Consider the following 20,885-nt stretch of genomic DNA (forward strand, 5'->3'; position numbering starts at 1 on the left):
GACATTTGGGAACGTGATCATGAGAACGTGATTCCAAATCACCTCTTCTACATTTAGAGTTGGTGGTTAAGATATAAGAAGTGTGTGTTTACAAACAAATCGACTTGATTTGGGATTTGCTTTATTTACAGGAGCTGACCGGAAAACTGCCGTCAGACTACCCTTTACTGCCTAATGAGAAGCCCCCTCGCGTTCGCAGGAGAATAGGAGCGTCCTTCAAACTGGACGACAGACTCATACACCAGGATGGAGAGGTACAGTATAGGCTACTCAGTTTGGTTTTGTTTCGTTTGAAATGCAGCCAGGTGTAGCAACATCTCTCAATGTCTTGCAAGATTCAGTGCGAAGTTCATCTATTGCAGTTTCCACAAAGTTTTTTGTAAAAATGTGAAATAAATGCTCTTCCTGCGCCTCCTGAGTGGCGCAGCGGTCTAAGGCACTGCATCGCAGTGCTAGAGGCGTCACTACAGACCCGGGTTTGATCCCAGGCTGTATCACAACCGGCCGTGATCGGGAGTCCCTTAGGGCGGCGCACAATTGTCCCAGCGCCGTCCGGGTTAGTGGAGGGTTTGGCCGGGGGGGCTTTACTTGACTCATCGCGCTCTAGCGACCCTTGTGGCGGGCCGGGCACCTGCAGGCTGACCTCGGTCGTCAGTTGAACAGTGTTTCCTCTGACACATTGGTGCGGCTGGTTTCCGGGTTAAGCGCGAGGGTGTTAAGAAACGCGGTTTGGCGGGTCTGAGTACACATGACTCGACCTTCGCCTCCCGAGACCGTTGGGGAGTTGCAGCGAGGAGACAAGATCGAAATTGGGGAGATAAAGGGGATTTTTTTTAAATCCTGTTATTTGTGTTCTTGACCTTGATTGAAGCGAAAAACCTTCTCCACAGGATTCAGAACTCCACTCCCTAGAAGCTGACCTGGCCTTGCAGCTCCAGATCGTTGAGGCAGCTCGTAGACTCTCAGTGGAGGATCACCTGTCTAAACCACAGAAGAAGAGCAGGCTGCAGCAGTGCAAGAGGGAGGAGAAGAAAGTCAAGGATCTACAGGAAGCTGTGTTTCAGCACAGGATCAGGAAGGAGTGCTCCTCTCCACCAACTAACAAGAAGAATGAGTCAGCCAAACACAGAGGTGAGTGCTGTGCATTTGCTACTTATGCCCCCATCTGGACACATTGGGCTCTGCAATCTGCAGTAAGGTTAGGTGCCGTTCTCACTGGAGGTTGGATGGATGGATTGTCTTTTTTTTTATACACAATTGTTTTGTTATTGAATCACATAAGCAATACATTTCATAAGAATTACGCTACAATGTTGATAATTCACCCAACCCCTTCCCCTAATTGAATAAAGTCTTGAATAAAGCCTCTTTCTGTCGCCAGATCTGTGCATGTCTGATGACAGCTCCCTGTCTGATGCAGTGGCCTTGGACGATGGTGAGTTATCAACTAACACAGTAGAAATGCCAATACAATTCAACACCTCCAAAGTGTCATCATGTCTGACTCTTACTATTATGTCTCCTCTGTCATTCCATAGACGTCGACTCTGGCCCTCTCTCTCCCTCAGCGTCTGTAGACCCACTCCTGCAATCCTCTGTGGGCTCCCTGTCCCTCCAGTCCTCCTCCTCCCAGGGCAGTCTCCAACACTCCTCCGGCCAGAGCCTCGTCTCCAGCTGCAGTGTGGAGCAGACCCAGACCCAGAGCTTCAGTATGGGCTCCAACTGCAGTGTGGAGTACCCTGAACGCTCCCCCATCCAGAACTCCCCCTGGAGAGAGTCTAGCCTGGACCAGCCCTACCTAAGACCCAACAAACCCCTCTCTGCCTGCAGCAGCAGGTCCAGGTAAGAGTCAACGTCCTTTTTGGATTGAAACCCTGTGGACTAATAACCCAGTTAGCACAGTAGATCTGGGCCGATTCCGGCTGAGAGTCGGGGCACCCGCCTGAGAATCAGACTTGGCCGACGTCAAGTGGCCCGAGTCTGGGCCGCCTTCGGCAGTATTTCTTATGGCTGGCATGCCGGGATTGAGCTCGGGCCGATTCCTGTGTGAGTTATCATCTGGCCCAAATGTATTACTTGGGGCTTGGGTCCGATTGTGGCTACTCTCTGGCAGATGATTACACGGGCTGCTTTATATAATTAACATTTCATTACTTATTTTTCCATATTTTCTCATTGTTTCTGTGATCAAAAAATAAAATTAACATTTAAATGACATTCTTTAAGAGTCCTATTTAAGTGGTATTTTAGTATTTTGATACTTTGTGCAAGGCAATTGATAAGCATGAAAAACTGGATGGGGCCTCACGAGTGGCACAGACGTCTAAGACACTGCATCACAGTGCAAACTGCGTTGCTACAGATGCTGGTTCGATACCCACGCTGGCCGCGACCGGGAGACCCATGAGGCGACGTACAATTGGCCCAGGGTTGTCCGGGTTAGGGGAGGGTTTGGCCAGCCTGGATGTCCTTGTCCCATCGCGCTGTAGCGACTCCTGTGGCAGGCCAGGCACATGCACGCTGACACGGTCAACAGGTGTATGGTGTTTCCTCCGACACATTGGAGCGGCTGGCTTCCAGGTTAAGTATGCATTGTGTCAAGAAGCAGTGCAGCTTGGTACGGGAGTTGCAGCGAAGGGACAAGACAGTTGTAAAAAAAATGTGTGGATGGGTAAAATTTGTATGTATAAAATGTATAATAGTCATATTTAAAATGACTAAATTGGGAAATTTTGTATACATTTATTTAAATTAGCATCAGGCCGCTTCTGGGAGGATTCTGGTAAGATGCTTGCAAAGTCGGCTGAATTCCGGTAGACAGCAACGGCCCGATGTACTTGGGCCGATTCGATTCATTTTGATTCTGGGCCGAGTTCAACACCTGATTCCGGGCCATTTCAATCAGTTCCGACCCCCCGGAAGAGGCATGCTTCTGGGCCGATTCCTCATTGCTAGCTGGGAAAGGTGGAGCAGCTGACTGTGCAGGCCCTACTTCACTACTAAAATATTTATTCTGCTCAGAACCCCATAAAAAGGGATTTGCTTTTGACTAAATATACTGCACGACTCTAACTTTTGAACTAGCAGTTGTTATACTCCTGCCCTGCACCCTCTCTATCTCCTTCTTTCTCGGAGCAGCAGTCCAGTAGGGACCCCAGTGTTTCCTGCAGACAGTAGAGTCCTGCCCTCCCACTTCCCCTCCATTAAGAACCTGGCTCTGAGACATGGACAAACCCACTCCTCCAGCGCCCCCTCTACTCCAGAGCTGCACGTACGCAGACAGTACTCACAGTCCTTCAGGTAAACAACCAATGCTTCAGAACGTCAACACCATAACGCAGAATGTCATCACCATCACACACAACGTCAACACCATAACACAGAATGTCAAAACCATAGCAACATGACTGTGTTGATTAGCTTTATTGTGTCTTCTCATGTGTCTGTTGTTGTGGACTTTGGTTGTGGATTTGTCATAAGTAACATCAATTATATTCATAAAATACATTGACTAATACATGTAATAAAGTTGCTGTATTAATGCACGTTATAGGGAGAGAGACATACACAAATTGCATCACAGTAGTTAACTTTTTTCTTCTCTGTCTATTTTCCTCTTCTCAGACTTCCCAAAAGTAAGCCCGCTCATGACCTGAGTGAAGGACGTGGGCGTGCCAGGTTGCCACGCAGACGGCCGGAGTTCCTGGTTCGGTCTCCACAGTACTCTCCCCAGCGCTTGTACCAGTCCAGCTCTGAGGACAGCAGCTCTGAACACTCTGTCCCCTCCTACACCAGCTCCCCCAGCCGGGACAATCACATAGACAGGGAGGGCCCCGCACCCACAGAGATCCCCAAGCTCTGCCCTCCTCCCTACGGCTTCCACTATGGAGCTAAAAGTCCCACCAGCCCTGCGTTCAATGGCTACAACAGCCCCAGCTTTTACAAGAACAACAACCAGCACCAGTCCTCTCCCAGCTTGAGAAGGAGAATGGCGGAGGAAGGACACTGTTCCCCTCTTTCCCCGCAGGACCTGGACAGTCCCCTGGGGAGGGATCTCTACCTTTCCCCCTCCAAGGCCCCCCAGCCCCAGCACAGGCACTGGCAGCAGGAGGGACATGGGCCCCCACCGTTATCCCCCAGGAGAGTTCTGAAGCTCCCACTCCCCTACACCCACCTCGTACGTACCCCGTCACTGAGGGAGTACCCCGAACACCTCGCCCGGGTGCTACCCAGGGAGATGGTGTCAGAGGAGCTCAAATCCTGGCACCAGCGGAACCAGTTCCAAAAGTCACGCCCGGGTTCCCTGGAGCGGCAGGGGTCATTCAGAGTAAAGAGCCCCACGTCCCCTCACCTCCCGCCCTACATGCAGGTGACAATGCCCTCTAACACTCACCAGCATAACACACATTTATCTTAGCATAACTAGCATCCCCCATTTATATTTTAAAACATATAGATATGGAACTAAAGGAACGTGAATGTGTTGTTGTGTTTCAGGGTCCCCACCAAAAGGTGATCCTCCAGAGGGCTGCAGATGGAACTCCAGTGCAGTGGTTTGTTGAAGAGGACTCAGAGATCGTTAGCCAGGTGTAACCACAGCCATATATACTGTATACGGTACATAATTATATGTGTATATCTATACAGTATATGTCTCTGGCTGTAACCAGGGGGAGTCGCCCTACTGCAGTATGCTATGCTACACACGAGGAGCGAAGGACCCTCTAAACTATTGAGTATGTCTGTATTTATTGAATCAATGGACTCTGTGAGATTATACTGTATGTCCCTGGTGAAGGACAACTGTCCCTGACAAAATGCAGAAGACGACTTTGGCTCCATGGGTAGTTGGGTACCATGATAAGCACCTAGCTCTACCACTTGTGACGTATGTATTTTATTTAATCTTTATGTAAAGAAAGTTTGTAATTTCTATGTAAGGCGCTTTGCCAGTTTATTTATAAAAGAAAGTTGATATTGTGAGTCAATTTGATTATTTTCTACAGGTTAAATATGCTAAGTTTTTGTAACAAGTTTCATACATTTTTAACTGGCTATAACATTTCAAGATTACTGCTTACTGTAGACTCTCTTTGTGTGTGGTACACATATTTGCACAACAAGGTTCACCTAGGTTCCAAATTAAGTTACGGCCTTCCTAATATAATCATTTATTTCTTTAATAAAATGTCTAGACTGTATCTGTTTTCTTTCTCTATCTATTAACTTAAGAGGTTTCCTCAAGCAGTATAGGCACAATATACAGGTAACTTCCCAAAATAAAGGAAACACCAGCATAGTGTCTTAATAGGACGTTGGGCCACCACGAGCCGCTAGAACAGCTTCAATGCGTCTTGGCATAGATCTTTTGGGGGTAGTTACCTGTAACTCTCACTAGAATTTTATTATATAATTTTTCATATTATTTTTGAAAATAGTGTTAGAAAATGCTATAAAGTTGCTGTTTCTCCTTAAGCTGTAGTACACTAACAATAACACGAAATAAGCTGAATGTTAACCTGTTAAACTATTAATTTATATTCATTTAAGTGGTTGGTTTGAAGCATGATTGTGTTGGATGTTTTCACTGCATTGCGGTTTTGTTGTGGTACTAACCAGTTGATTATATCAGTTTTGATATTGTTTGTATATTTATAATAAAAAGGCTTTATATTACTGATTCTCAAAGTGCAATTTCTTTTTAGAGAGATACATTTGCAGAGGCATTTGTTTCTAGTCAATATAAAATATCATAGCACACAAAAAAGACAAAACAGTGACATTGTCATACTTAAATGGATTAATCACAGAATTGAAACGTGATTCTTTCAGGAATGTTTATTGGGTGAAGCTGTTCAATGACCAATCAGAAGCCAGGTCAGAACCAGGAAGTGCTTTGTCTATCTGTCTCCTTCAGGAAGTGTTTGTGTTAAATCTCATCAGCTCACAGCAGACGTTCAGGACCGAGCCAGAAGAGGATGATCAGTAGTATCACACAGCAGAGCACTACCAGATACACACTGAGGACAACCCAGCGGCAGTGCCACATCCAGTGGGCCAGGGGGCGCTCTCTGCACATAGGGCCACACCTAAAAAGAGAAGCTGGGTGTCACTGTCATGGCAATAAGGTATGGAAGAATAAATGTTGAACTGCAATATACTTCCATAGTAGTGACATCAGAGAAAGTCAAAGTATAGCCCCCCCCCACACATTGACTCTGTACCGGTACCCCCTGTATATAGCCTCGCCATTGTTATTTTACTGCTGCACTTACATTTTTTTATAATTTCTTCCTTATCTATTTTTTACTTTGTCTTAAACCTGCATTGATGGTTAAATCCCTTAACGCTCGAATCCCGTTAGTGGGATAGATTTGACAACATCCTGTGAAATTGCAGAGCGCCAAATTCAAACTACAGAAATATAAATATTTAATATTCATATAAATACAAGTGTAATACATCAAAATAAAGCTTAACTTCTTGTTAATCCAGGCGCTGTGTCAGATTTCAAAAAGGCTTTACGGCAAAAGCACACCATGCGATTATCTGAGGACAGCGCCCCGCATACAAAAACATGAAAACCATTTTTCAACCAGGCTAATGTGACACGAAAGTCAAAAATAGCGATATAATAAATGCCATACCTTTGAAGATCATCTTTTTGCAATCCCAAATTGTGTCTCAGTGACACAATAAATGGTCAATTTGTTCGATAAATTCCTTCTTTATATCCCAAAAATGTCAATTTATTTGGCGCGTTTGATTCAGATATACACCGGTTCCAACTCGCCCAACATGACTACAAAGTATCTAATAAGTTACCTGTCCAAACATTTCAAACAACTTTTCTAATCCAACCTCAGGTACCCTAAAATGTAAATAATCGATCAAATTTAAGACGGAATAAACGGTTTCCAATACTGGAGGAAAATAACGAGGAGCGCGCTCCTGTTCACGCGTACCAAAAGACTTAAGTCCATCTGAGTGACACATGGAAAGAATAGGACTACTTCTTCATTTCTCAAAAGGAAAACATCGAACAATTTCTAAAGACTGTTGACATCTAGTGGAAGCCATATGAACTGCAATCTGGGCCCTAATAAATCAGGTTTCCCATAGAAAAGCATTGGAAAATACAATGACCTCAACAACAAAAAAATCCTTGGATGGATTGTGCTCAGGGTTTCGCCTGCCAAATCAGTTCTGTTATACTCACAGACATTATTTTAACAGTTTTAGAAACTTTAGAGTGTTTTGTATCCAATACGATCATGCATGTGCATATCCTAGCTTCTGGGCCTGAGTAACAGGCAGTTTACTTTGGGCACGCTTTTCCTCCGGACGTGAAAATACTGCCCCCTATCCTGAAGAAGTTTTTAAGGGCTTGTAAGTAAGCATTTCACTGTAAGGTCTACACCTGTTGTATTCGGCGCACGTGACAAATACAATTTGATTTGATTTGATTATAAGTGACTTACGTTCCAGTGATGCATTGGTCGGTGTGTGTCATTGTTTTCTCTCTGTTCCCTTTCCTCCTCTCCGTCCTCTCCAGCGCGGCCTTGCCTTTATGTCTGTACCTTATTAGAGTATCCAAAGGTGAACTTTCACAGACACACATGCCATGTTAGAATACAACAACAAGGCCCTTGTTTAGCCAATTCCTTGTTGTGTTATTGTGCCATTGTCGTGTTATTATTGTACCTCTGAACATGTGTATAACAGGGTCAAACTGTTGATGTGTTAAAACGCTGTCCCTCTCAGGGCCAGGTGTAGGCAATTGTCAATTAATGGCATGGCTGCCATGCCCAGGTATAAAAGCTGTGCTTTACCCTTTGTTTTGGGGGATCCCTTCACGATTGTACAGGCTGGTGTGCCTTGGGAGGACGGGGGCAGTGGCTGTGGTGTAATCTAAATTCTACTGTGACCCATATTGTAACCGTCTATGGCAAGGTGTGCCCCTCTTCGCTGGTAGCTGTTCTCCTCCCTTGGCACGCCTTCCTCGATATTGGTTTGGTGTGTATTTATTGTGTGTTGGCCAGATAATCGGAACGTAAATATATTATGAGACTTAAACGTGATTATTGAATACTCAGACATTATTGCAATAAGATTATTGCAATAACTAAACTCAGTAAAAAAAGAAACGTCCTCTCACTGTCAACTGCGTTTATTTTCAGCAAACTTAAATATTGTGTAAATATTTGTATGAACATAACAAGATTCAACAAATGAGACATAAACTGAACAAGTTCTACAGACATGTGACTAACCCTGGGCATCTTTCTTTTGGTGTTTTTCAGAGTCAGTAGAAAGGCCTCTTTAGTGTCCTAAGTTGTCATAACTGTGAGCTTAATTGCCTACCGTCTGTAAGCTGTTAGTGTCTTAACGACCGTTCCACAGATGCATGTTCATTAATTGTTTATGGTTCATTGAACAAGCATGGACAACTGTGTTTAAACCCTTTACAATGAAGATCTGTGAAGTTATTTGGATTTTTACGAATTATCTTTGAAAGACAGGGTCCTGAAAAAGGGATGTTTCTTTTTTTGCTGAGTTTATGATTTGTTTGTCAGCAGACACTGTGCTGAGCGCTAGGCCCTGAAGATATTGTCCAAATCTAACACCTTGATCACACTTAGTGTCATTGGGCAAAATGTTACGCAGCATCATCTGGATATATGTGCAACAAAAGTTCAACATTCACATTCTGCTACCATTTCTGTCAAGCCGTCTATGCATACAGTTTGACTCATGAATGTACTTCTGGTGTACCAAAATGCAATGATGCTGTCGGTGTGATCGAGGCCTAAACTTTTTACTAGTCCTATTGTGAAATAAAATCTAGTTTTGCTCCACTCCCTGACGCAAAGAACCGGTGTTTTATGCAACAATTTCAAAGACTTTACTGAGTTACAGTTCATATAAGGGGGAAAAAGTCAATCAAAATAAATAAATTAAGCCCTAATCTATGGATATCACATGACTGGGATATGCATCTGTTTGTCACAGAAACCTTTAAAAAAAGGTAGGGACATGGATCGGAAAACCAGTCAGTATCTGCGACACATCTCCTTTGCATAGAGTAGATCAGGCTGTTGATTGTGATCTGTGGAATGTTGTCCCACTCCTATTCAACGGCTGTGCAAAGTTGCTGAATATTGGCAGGAACTGGAACAGGCTGTCGTACACATCTATCCAAAACATCCTAAACATGCTCAATTGCTGAAATGTCTGGTGAATATGCAAGCCATGGAAGAACTGGGACATTTTCAGCTTCCAGGAATCGTGGACAGATCCTTGTGACATGGGGCCGTGCATTTATCATGCTGAAACATGAGGTGATGGCGGCAGATGAATGGCATGACAATGGACTCATTACTGTATATCTGTGCATTCAAATTGCCGTCGATAAAATGCAATTGTGTTTGTTGTCCGTAGCTTATACCTGCCCATACCATAGCCCCACTGCCACCATGGGGCACTCTGTTCACAAGGTTGATATCAGCAAACCGATCGGCCACACGACGCCATACACGTGGTCTTAGGTTGTGAGGCCAGCTGGACATACTGCCAAATTCTCTAAAATGATGTTGGAGGTGGCTTAAGGTAGAGAAATTAACATTCAATTCACTAGCAACGGCTCTGATGGACATTCCTGCAGTCAGCATGCCAGTTGCACGCTCCCTCAAAACGTGAGACATCTTCGGTATTGTGTTGTGTGACAAAACTGCACATTCTAGAGTGGCCTTTGTTTAATGATCATGCTGTTTAATCATATCAAGCTTCTTGATATGGCACACCTGTCAGGTGGATGGATTATCTTGGCAAAGAAGAAATGCTCACTAACAGGGATGTAAACAAATTTGGCCACAACATTTATGCGTATGGAACATTTCTGGGATCTTTTAACATGGGTCCAATACTTTACATGTTGTGTTTATATTTTTATTCAGTATAATTTAGTCCTGAGGACTTCCCCTTGCATATAAAAAGGTGTCGTATTGGCTACAGGAAATGTTATTTATGTGTAAATTCTATACTGTACCTTATGTTGTTTTTCTTGGTGTCCACTTCGTTTGGCTTGTGTGTGAGAGTGGGACAGGGTGCTGTATAGACTGGAGAGGGGTCTGGTTCAGGTGGTGACTGGACAACAGCAGCGACTTCTTGTTTGTTATCATCAGGGGCTTCTTGTGGTCTTGAATCAGCAAAAAGGTTTGGTTGGTGGCAGGGTTAGGGTCAATTCCAATTTAATTTGACATTTCAATTAAATTCTTGAATTCACTCATGAAGTGGAGAATTTGTTAAATTCAATTTGAATTTCAACAATCTTCATGTCAAAGAAAACATTTCATCTTTGGAATTGAATTGGAATTGAGTATTTCTACATATCCCAGGTAATGTAATTAATGCATCAAACATTGACTATAGTATTTGTTTTAAATCATTTCAACTTGTATTTCTATATTTCATTTCCAGTATAGCTAGGCTGTCTGAACAGTGACTTAATCAGCCTGAAAGCCTGACGGAATTACATTTCAATTTGTGGAAATGTTGGGGATAATATTGAATTGGGAATTGAATTCTTGGATTTGACCTAACATTGGAATTGAATGGAATTGAATTCTCTGAATTCAAAGACTGACTTGGAATTTGAATGAAATTAAATGAAAATTACAGCGAGAAAATTGAAGTAAATTCTAATTTCCTTTAACCCTTGCATGTAGATACTGTATATTCCTATGTAGCACATGGGGATGTGTGAAATGCACTCCTCAGCCTGAAGTGTCCCGCTTGCTTCACCTCATTGCTAGTTTTTGAGGTGGCGCGATCGGGTTAATATGCTTGAGGAAGGACGTTCATGTGTGTTTGTGAGGCAGAGGTCCCGAGTTTGCGCCAGGTATGGGCCGAATCGGGAGGAAGTGGTACTCGCTAAGCAAGCAGCGTGAAGTCCTTTACACCTACATTACCTGCCAGCCAGTAAGGGAACATCCATCTCTTCTGTCTTGACCATGACTGAAGGGTTGGACTCTGTGATGGAGTCCATTGATGGAGATGGGGTTGAGAGTGACTTCTTGCCTATCCCATGATCTAATGAGAATGACTTCTGCAGCCCTCTTTCCCATTTTCTATTTTCCTGAGGCAAAAGAATAGGCAGATAGTTGGTGTGCGTGGGTACGTGCATGTCTTTGGAGAGGAAGGACTTGAACTGCGCAGACCTGGGCTTGTTTGGTGATCACTGCTATGCTGACCCTTCGGCGACTTGCACCAATGTGCAACTAGAAGAACGAGAGGAAGGAAGAGAGACAGGAAAGGGATTGGAGGTTAAAACAAGATGAAAACAATTATGACACAATGTTATACATAGTGAATATCCTCTGCATGAAGACAGGGAAGTGCTCCTACCTGCTGAGAGGTTTTATTGTCCTTCTGCCTGAACTCTCCTTCATCTGCAGCGAGAGACACACCAGTCAGATAACAGCATCTGTGCCTATCACATACCAAGCCATATTCAGGTAGACCTATGATGATTCAGTGAACCATGCTTACGTGATAAGTAACCTCACCAACAACCTAGACCTGAAATCTAGGTCTAGGCTTTAGCTCAGCGGGCTAACACAGTCTTGTGGCGTGCGGGACATACGAGTTTGAACCCAGACAGTTACACTGGTGGTACTTACCTCTAGGGTCGCTGTAGTTCCTACGGAGGATTTTCCTGTTGAGTTTCTTGGTCTCGTCCAGCTCCGTGATGTCTCTCTCATAACGCCTCTTCAGGTTGTCAACGTGGCTCACCATCAGCTCCACCGCTCGACTCACACGAGCCTCCTACCATACAGAGTACAGCTACATTGAGTATGTATACGGTATGTGTAGGCAGAGTATATAAACCTGTACTGAACCACAAAGAATAGCAGCTTCATTCTACTCAAGTCTCAAAGTATCAGTGACGAGTGTGATGATTGTGTCCTTCCCCATTGATTCAGTCATTGGGGTGTAATGTGTAGCTGATCCAATCCATAATCAAAGTCTTGAGCTAGATAGACTGTACAGTAATGTCTGTGTGAGAGAGACTACCTGATGTACAGCTCCCAACACCTCTGCTGTGTTGGAGATTCTCTCCACTGTTCCTCCCAGTATATCCAGACACAGCTCTAGTCTCTGGAGGATCTTACTGCGCAAACTGTCCAGACACAGAGCCTTTAGAGTCTGACAACACAGTGAGACAGGTCAAAACTCTGTTACAAAAACCCTCATATACAATACACACATTGTATGCTGTAGGCCTTATATCCCCCCCCCCCCCCCCCCCCCCAACAAAAAGTTGTTCTCAATGTCAGGGACACAGTGCTGCTGACGCTTGTCATCATATTCATTAGAAAAAATAAGGTACTAACTCACACTTTCACTCTGGCTCAAACATAATTTATTATGATTAAGGGTCTCAGGGATTGGTGAGTGGAACAGGCTAGAGGGGAAACGTCCAATACTTCTCTTCCTTCATTGCAGTGACCCCATCCACCCTCCTTCTCCAATACCTCCAGTGTCTCCCGGCCTCTCATCAGCTCCAGCTGGATGTTCTCCTCAGCCAGGTTCCTAGCATGCTCCTCTGCCTGCAGCCTCTGCTTCAGGGTGTACTGGTCACTACGAAAGGCCAGCGCAATCTGGGAGAATGCATTCTGAATAGAATAGAATGGAATAGAACAGAACGGAATAGAATAGAAGAGAATATAGTAGAATAGAATACAATAGAGTAGAATACAAAATAATATAATAAATTAGAATAGAACTGTATAGCTCCTTAATGGGAAACGAAGGTGTTACAGGCTTACCATACAACATCATAAGGGGGGACAGGGGTTGGGGGCATCAGATAGTACACACAATACCCACACAAGATGTATCCCTATGATTGCAATGCATCATAACATCATGTTAATGAGGACTACTGATGGATTGCCTTACCTCCACTTGTTCCTCTGACATCTTAGCACTGTGATAGAGGGAGGGAGGGACAGACAGATGAAGAGGGAGAGTGAGAGAGGGAGAGAGACACAGATAAAGAAAGAGTAAGAAAGAGAAAGAGAGATGCCCAATGAACCAGCTCAAGACAACAAAGAACCAAACACATTACCAAACACATATCTGGGGCAATTGCAGGACTTGAACACTTGAACAACAAGTCTGGATTAGGGATGAGACGATCTGTTCTTGATCATTACCAATATAGTGATGGTTATCGTCAGTCACACAGAGGATAAAACCTCACCTGTTGAAGCCTACGCGATCTATAATACACAGGTCATTCCATGGCGTAACCGGCTGCTGCTCTTCAATGGACTCTATGAATGAAAGACATCAACGTGTCAAATTATTCTTCCTAACCGGACTCTGTATGAAAGACACCAACATGCCAAGTTATTCTTCACGTCAGATCAGAGCCTTGTGGTTCACAGTGATACTACATTAGGATGGTCCCCAATAGATCTGTTGATGCTCAAACTATCACTCATATCACGTCACTATTTTTACAAAAACACTTGTTTCCATCCTTTTTTACTAAAAGTATTCTTTGATAATTGCACACACGATAACCGCCCAAAAACAACAATGACATAATGACTCTGTTATTGCTAGAGAGGGCATACTAGGGTACTATACCTTCCTCACTGTCCTCACTGTCTAGCACGATTAGCATCTTGGCCGGCTGGTCACTTTGTTTAGGTGTCCCCTCATCAGGCTGGAAGAATAGAAACCCTGACTCACTTGGACATTATGAGCCCACTGTATTAGGTACAGTCTGAATCATTAGCAGAGGGTTTGTATAGCCAGAGGAGAGATGGTCTGACTCACCTGAGGGTGCATAGTATGAATCGGCACCATAGCAGCAGAACGATGCTACTAGAGAATGGGGACCAAAGACAACTGCTCCCTGTCCCTTGGACCAAAGCCAAAGTAAGAAAGTAGAATAAATGTAAAATAATCAACAAGGCAAGAACAAAACCACAATAAGATCTGCATATCACTCTGAGGGAAAAAAAGAGAGTACAATTCCTTACCATTTGTCTTACTCCATTGATCTCTTCACTCACTCTGTCAGTCTCAGAGGACTGCACTCAGGACGTCAGTAATCCTATTATGTGATCCTCAGTCAGGGAAGTAGACCAGGATAAGTACAGTACCTATTAGGTACTACCTAAACCAGCTCTGTGTGTGTGTGTGTGTGTGTGTGTGTGTGTGTGTGTGTGTGTGTGTGTGTGTGTGTGTGTGTGTGTGTGTGTGTGTGTGTGTGTGTGTGTGTGTGTGTGTGTGTGTGTGTGTGTGTGTGTCAGCTCACACCATCACTGCTTAGGCGTGTGTGTGTTGTTACGTAATAACAAACTATCAGGACGGTCTAGGCAGTAGTTAGAGCCGGAGGCAGGTCAATTCGTAGAAAAGAAAGGCAGTTTGACAGGTAGTTGATGGCCCGACAATAACCAAAGGAGGTGGCAAGACAGCACAAACAGATCTGGAACCAGGCTAGTTTGGTTCTCTCATAACAAGAGGTTTTTCTATACTGATCTTGATATACAAGGTAGTTTGAGTCTCTACTAGAGACTAGTAGAGACTAGTAGAGACCAGTGTTAATTTCGTCAACAAAAACAGTGACTAAAATATTTGTCAAACACCAATTTTTTGTGCCAATTGACGAGACTATAACTGACTAAATAATAGACCCAGAAAAAACTATAACTAAACGGGATGAGACTAAATTATCTCTGCACAATTGATATTAGCAGCACAGATACGCAGTATTGTTCAGCAGTGGGAAGGATGTGCCACACCCGGCACACACAGCCTAGATCAGCTGGTGAGCTGCAGGAGAGCAAGCAATGAGTGTGGGCATTGCAGCCTGGTCTCATAGACTAGACGTAACATAGTAAATGTAAATCCAAGACACTCAAATTAGTATGATATGTTGTTGGGCAGACAGGCTTCGCCCTGGCTCCACCTCCGATTCTGCACATCACACTGGCAACTCTCTTGCTTACCCGTAGCTAACCAGTCACCACCAGCCTTCTAGTTAGTTACCCTTTGCCTGGTTAAGAAACACAAGTTGCTTTACGAAATAAAAAAAAATAGCAGCATTGAGTTGAAATTTTGTTATCCATGTTCATAAACTTCAATTAATCTACTCAGTCTGCAACCCAGAGTTAATTAATATTCTGGTTGAATGAAACAGACAAGAGTCCCAATTTACAAAAATAAAAGTGTTTATTCACGAGAACGTTCTAACATCAAAAATGCAAACCCAGTCTTTATAACACACACAAACAAGTTCAAATCTTAAGCTACGCCTTGCTCAGACAGTCAATGTTTTTCCACTACACAGATACATTGTTTAATCTACAACATGTTTCATAATTTTCTGCAAGCCTAACAGTTTCTCCCCTCCACGGGTGGAGTCAGAATGTCCTGTAAGGAACACAGTGGTCCAGCTTGTCTGTCGATAGCTCCTCTTATCATTTGTTTCCCACTTGCACCCTGCTTACATACCAAAAAGGAACAAAAGGTCCTTGTTCTAATTCTGACTAAAACTACACACATCATCAGATTATAGTTTTATGATTCTAATAAATTTCATACAATTATATGGTTTCAGAGTGGAATTATTTAATCATTATCTTTAAACATATAAATTATTTTATCACTTTGCGAAATTAAAAACAATAGCAGCATTGAGTTTAATGATAAAACAACAGTCAAGCTATGTTTTTCTCTACCTTGAGTATAGAAAAGTAGGCGGTCCTTGATTTTTTTTGTCTCGCTCAACCCTTCCACTTTCCCCACTGCATTTCATATCCAGGTTCTGTAGCAAAACGGCTAGAGAGATTACTGTTCAAAAGATATGACCCATAATACAGGCACTATGTTTTTTTTCTTTCTATCATGCATTGGCAGGCCGAATTTTACATTCATAAAGTATATCGCGGACCGGACCGTTGACTGACATTGTTCAGTCATGTCGCCTCATTAGCTAGCTATAGCTAACAACCTGGGGAGCGTTCAGTAGGATGCAATGTCTTGGAACGTTCAGATAGAAATATGCTATGTAGAACAAACATGCCTCTCTGACATGGAGAGTAAGGAATTGCTTTGGCTCCATTCATGGAATTTCTATATGCAACATTCGACAACGTTTTGCAACGAACGTGGCCCTTTTAACATGACCCTTTCTCGGCACAGAAAGAAAGGAAAAGGGATATCAAACAATTTATTGACTAAATTCCTCTTGCCACTACACTATATCCGACTGTGTAAATAACTTTGTTTTGAGTTAATGTGGAACCAATGACTGACACATAAGCACTTGGACCAGGACTCGAGCACAGGGACTCGGACTTCTGCCATAGGTACTTGTGACTCGACCATTGGTGACTCGGACACGAGCACAGGGGACTCAAGGTTTAGTGACTGACACCTCTCCCTCTCTCTTTGTGCAAAGGTGTCATAAAGGCAAAGTATGGCTACTTTGAAGAATCTCAAATATAAAATAGATTTTGCTTGTTTAACACTTGTTTTGGTTACTACATGATTCCATATGTGTAATTTCATAGTTTTGATGTCTTCACTATTATTCTACAATGTAGAAACTAGTACAAATAAAGAAAAACCCTGGAATGAGTAGGTGTGTCCAAACTTTTTACTGGTACTGTATGTCTATATACATATATAGTTTATTAGGTACACCACCCCAATCACAAAAATGGTTTTCTCCTACAGACAGTGAGTCACGTGGCCGTGGCTTGCTATATAAAGCAGGCAGACGGGCATCGAGGCATTCAGTTACTGTTCGATTGAACGTTAGAAATGTGCAAATCGAGTGACCAAAGAGACTTTGAGCGTGGTATGATCGTCGGTGCCAGGGGTGCAGGTTCCAGTATCTCAGCAACGTCTGGCCTGGGCTTTTCACGACAGTGTCTAGGGTTTACCGAGAATGTGGCGACAAACAAAAAACACAGTCAGCGGCAGTCCTGAGATCAAAAACAGCTCATTGATGATAGGTCGAAGGAAAATGGCAAGAATCATGCAAACTAACAGGCGTGCCACAAACAGGCCAATAACTGTGCAGTACAACAGTGGTGTGCAGAATGGCATCTCGGAACGCACAACTCGGCAGTCCTTGTCGCGGATGGGCTATTGCAGCAGACAAACACACCGGGTTCCACTCATATCAGCTAAAAACAATAAGAAGCAGCTCCAGTGGGCACGTGATCACAAACACTGGACAATTGAGGACTGGAAAAACATTGCCTTGTCCCACGAATCCCGGTTCCTGTTGCGTCATGCTGGTGGCAGAGTCAGGATTTGGCGTAAGCAGCATGAGTCCATGGCCCCATCCTGCCTGGTGTCAACGGTACAGGCTGGGTGGTGCTATGGTGTGGGGAATGTTTTCCTGGCACACATTAGGTCCCTTGATACCAATTGAGCAACATTTCCATGCCCCAAAGAATTCAGGTTGTTCTGAAGGCTAAGGTTGTTCTGACCCGTTTTTAGATTGGTGTACCTAATAAAAAATTACAGAGAACTGAGGCAGGTAGGCCTGGAGTAGCGATTGCATAACAACGTTACAGCTGTGACTAGACAGTGTGAGGTGGGTTCAGAGAGGGAAAAGACATGCCAGGGGAAACAGTATGGGAGAAGTAGTCTGACACAGGAGGGACAGCACCTCAAACATAGAGGACGTGTACTCCGAGGATGCGCAGACCAACTGGCAAGTGTCTTCACTGTTTCATGCAGTGTTTCATGCAGACCACCATAGTCTCTGTGTCCAAGAACTACCGACCCGTAGTACTCCCGTCTGTAGCCATGAAGTGCTTTGAAAGGCTGGTCAAGGCTCACATCAACACCATTATCCTAGAAACCCTAGACCCACTCTGATTTGCATACCACCCCAACAGATCCACAGATGATGCAATCTCTATTGCACTCAACACTGCCCTTTCTCATCTGTACAAAAGGAACACCTATGTGAGAATGCTATTCATTGACTACAGCTCAGTGTTCAACACCATAGTGCCCTCAAAGCTCATCACTAAGCTAAGGACCCTGGGATTAAACACCTCCCTCTGCAACTGGATCCTGGACTTCCTGACGCCCGCCCCCAGGTGGTAAGGGTAGGTAACAACACATCCGCCACGCTGATCCTCAACACAGGTGCCGCTCAGGGGTGCGTGCTCAGTCCCCTCCTGTACTCCCTGTTCACCCATGACTGCAAGGCCAAGCACGACTCCAACACCATCATCAAGTTTGCCGATGATGCAACAGTGGTAGGCCTGATCACCGACAACAACGAGACAGCCTATAGGGAGGAGGTCAGAGACCTGGCCGTGTGGTGCCAGGACAACAACCTCTCCCTCAACGTGAACAAGACAAAGGAGATGATTGTGGACTACAGGAAAATTGAGGACCGATCATGCCCCCATTCTCATCAACAGGGCTGTAGTGGAGCAGGTTGAGAGCTTTAAGTTCCTTGGTGTCCACATCACCAACAAACTATCATGGTCCAAACACACTAAGACAGTCGTGAAGAGGGCACGACAAAACCTATTCCCCCTCAGGAGACTGAATGATTTGGCCCTTCTTTTACGCTGCTGCTCCTCTCTGTTTATTATCTATGCATAATCACTTTAACTCTAGCTACATGTACATATTACCTCAATTACCTCGACTAACCGGTGCCCCCGCACATTGACTCTGTATCGGTGCCCCCTGTATATAGACTCACTATTGTTATTTTACTGCTGCTGTTTAATTATTTGTTACTTTTATTATCAATTTTTTTCTTAAAACTGCAGTGTTGGTTAAGGGCTTATAAGTAAGCATTTCACTGTAAGGTCTACACCTGTTGTATTCAGCGCATGTGACAAATAGAATCGGATAGGATTTGAGACACACAGTACATATTCACTTATACTGGAACCCCCTTCTCTATTTCATCTTTTTTCTTACTGCTGTTTAGTCTGCCGTTGTTTTGATCTCTGGTTGTTTGTGTTTTATCGTAAAGCAACTTTAGGTCCTTGAAAAAGGTTATTTAAGTCCCATGTATTAATATTATGTTACGAGAATTATGTTCTCAATGTTCATTAACCACTTCAATTAAACTACTCACTAAGATTCTGGTTGAATGAAACTATGTTAGTCAAAATGTTTATTCACGAGAGCGCTAGTCCGTTGTACAAAACCATTCATTTTATACTGGCTCCTTACGCACTTACATTCACACACAAACAGTAGGTATCCTACGCAGATACTGTATCACTACCCAGCCGACAAAGATTAGGGAGACTGTGGGAAGCACTCCCCTGTCTTCCCTCAAGATTAGGGAGTACTCACTGCCCTCTCCCAAATCTCTCAGAGGCCCCTTGCAAGGTCGGCACCGAATTTTGCTCAGACAGTCTGTGTTTAAGATACTATAAATATAGTGTACAGATATATTGTTTTACCCTAATTCTGACTAAAACTACACACATCATTAATTATACTTTTACTGACTAAACCTAAACAAACCCATCAGATAATAAATGTATGATTCTAATCAATTTCATACAGTTATAAGGTTTCAGAGTGGAATTATTTAATCATTATCTTTCAACATTTAAATTACTTTAACATATTATTATATACATAATTGGCATCAGCCAATGTAATTTGAGGTGCAGTCCGAAAACCAGAGTAACAAAACTTGAAATTACAGATGCAACTCTCTCAGACACAATTACAAAGCTGTAGATTGTATTAGTTCAGAGATTAAAACATTACATTTTGCCAGCCATTGGCCTTCATCAGAAAAACGTCTTAAGTCTGACATGCAGCTATGAGGCGAACTCCACTCGACACCCCATGTTGAATGAACTGTGAGGTGAGGAACATGACCTTTCTCATCGGGAGGTTCTTGATGAGTGTGGCTGCTGTGCTGTGACTGAGATCAGGAGTGTACGCCAGCAGACAGCTACACTGCTGAGGTAAGGCCTTAAAAAAAATGCATTAGTTTACGAACTCAGAAAATTCTATCAACTTCAGTTAATCCGTGATTTCTATTTCCTACGATAACAATAGAATGCTGATGTGACTGAATATAGCCTACAACGCTGTAATGCCCTTTAGTTCTCTCACCTTTACATGCTCAGGCAGGGCATCGCTTGGACTCACTGATACTGCTGGCTTCTGTGATGAGATTGTCGACTGTCTAACTATCTGGTCTTTCAAACCCTCCGTTCCTACTGCCGACCCCACACGGCTGCTACAGCTCCTCTCGGTCTCTACAGCAGGGAAGAGACTTATCTTCATCCTCTGCTTTCCGGAGTCCTCCTCAGGTTCCGAGTCCAGAGCCACACAGCTGCTATTGCTCTGTGGAACCACCAACTCTAGCCCACTCTGTGAGGATGGTTGTGGATCTATTAGTCCACCATCCTATTGCTTTACCACCACCCCTCAGAAGCTTGCATAGTCCCCTCAGCTTGTCTCTGCACTGGGGTGTGATGAGGGGCCAAGGACTCCCAGGAGCTGGACAATCAGAGCAGGCTCCCCCTACCCGAGACATTTTAGCAGACGGAGAATACTGGTCCGGGAAAGCACGAGGTGGATGAAGGATAAAAGGCTAAGTTGGAAGGCGACTGGTTTGCTGAGAAGACCATAGCTAAGGGTGATTGTTAGCTGTGAATGTAAAACAGTATACTATAGTTTTGTGTACAGCTACAATGAAAATATTAGCTATAGGCCTACTCAATGGTGTTCACATGTGCATTAAGATTTAGTGGAACAAACTCTGACATGTAATTTCTCCAGTGGTGTAAAGTACTTTAAAGTATTTTTTACTTAAGTACTTTTTGGGGATATCTGTACTT

At 43.6% G+C, this 20,885-nt stretch overlaps 2 protein-coding genes and 1 long non-coding RNA gene across 3 annotated transcripts; 1 reads left to right on the forward strand and 2 right to left on the reverse strand.

Moving 5' to 3' along the window:
- Nucleotides 1–19: 19 nt before the first annotated feature.
- On the forward strand, nucleotides 20–5,661 carry LOC120060949 (innate immunity activator protein-like). The gene is made up of 8 exons (XM_039010399.1): nucleotides 20–27; nucleotides 200–254; nucleotides 891–1,131; nucleotides 1,382–1,435; nucleotides 1,539–1,842; nucleotides 3,139–3,300; nucleotides 3,625–4,369; nucleotides 4,498–5,661. The coding sequence occupies exons 1-8, from the start codon at nucleotides 20–22 to the stop codon at nucleotides 4,591–4,593; spliced, it is 1,665 nt and encodes a 554-aa protein (XP_038866327.1). The 3' UTR covers nucleotides 4,594–5,661.
- A 4,289-nt stretch (nucleotides 5,662–9,950) lies between these two features.
- On the reverse strand, nucleotides 9,951–12,840 carry LOC120060951 (inositol 1,4,5-triphosphate receptor associated 2). The gene is made up of 7 exons (XM_039010401.1): nucleotides 12,823–12,840; nucleotides 12,537–12,677; nucleotides 12,076–12,207; nucleotides 11,682–11,826; nucleotides 11,407–11,450; nucleotides 10,971–11,279; nucleotides 9,951–10,198 (listed from the first exon to the last, which is right to left on the reverse strand). Exons 1-6 carry the CDS (start codon nucleotides 12,838–12,840, stop codon nucleotides 11,130–11,132), a joined length of 630 nt encoding a protein of 209 aa, XP_038866329.1. The 3' UTR covers nucleotides 9,951–10,198; nucleotides 10,971–11,129.
- Nucleotides 12,841–12,921: 81 nt separating this feature from the next.
- Nucleotides 12,922–13,719, reverse strand: LOC120061540. Its single transcript, XR_005478350.1, has 3 exons — nucleotides 13,660–13,719; nucleotides 13,268–13,340; nucleotides 12,922–12,991 (listed from the first exon to the last, which is right to left on the reverse strand). It is a non-coding gene; the product is annotated as an uncharacterized LOC120061540 (long non-coding RNA).
- Between the last annotated feature and the right edge of the window lie 7,166 nt (nucleotides 13,720–20,885).

Source organism: Salvelinus namaycush, chromosome 16, assembly GCF_016432855.1.
Source record: "Salvelinus namaycush isolate Seneca chromosome 16, SaNama_1.0, whole genome shotgun sequence".
NCBI classification, from domain to species: Eukaryota; Metazoa; Chordata; class Actinopteri; order Salmoniformes; family Salmonidae; genus Salvelinus; species Salvelinus namaycush.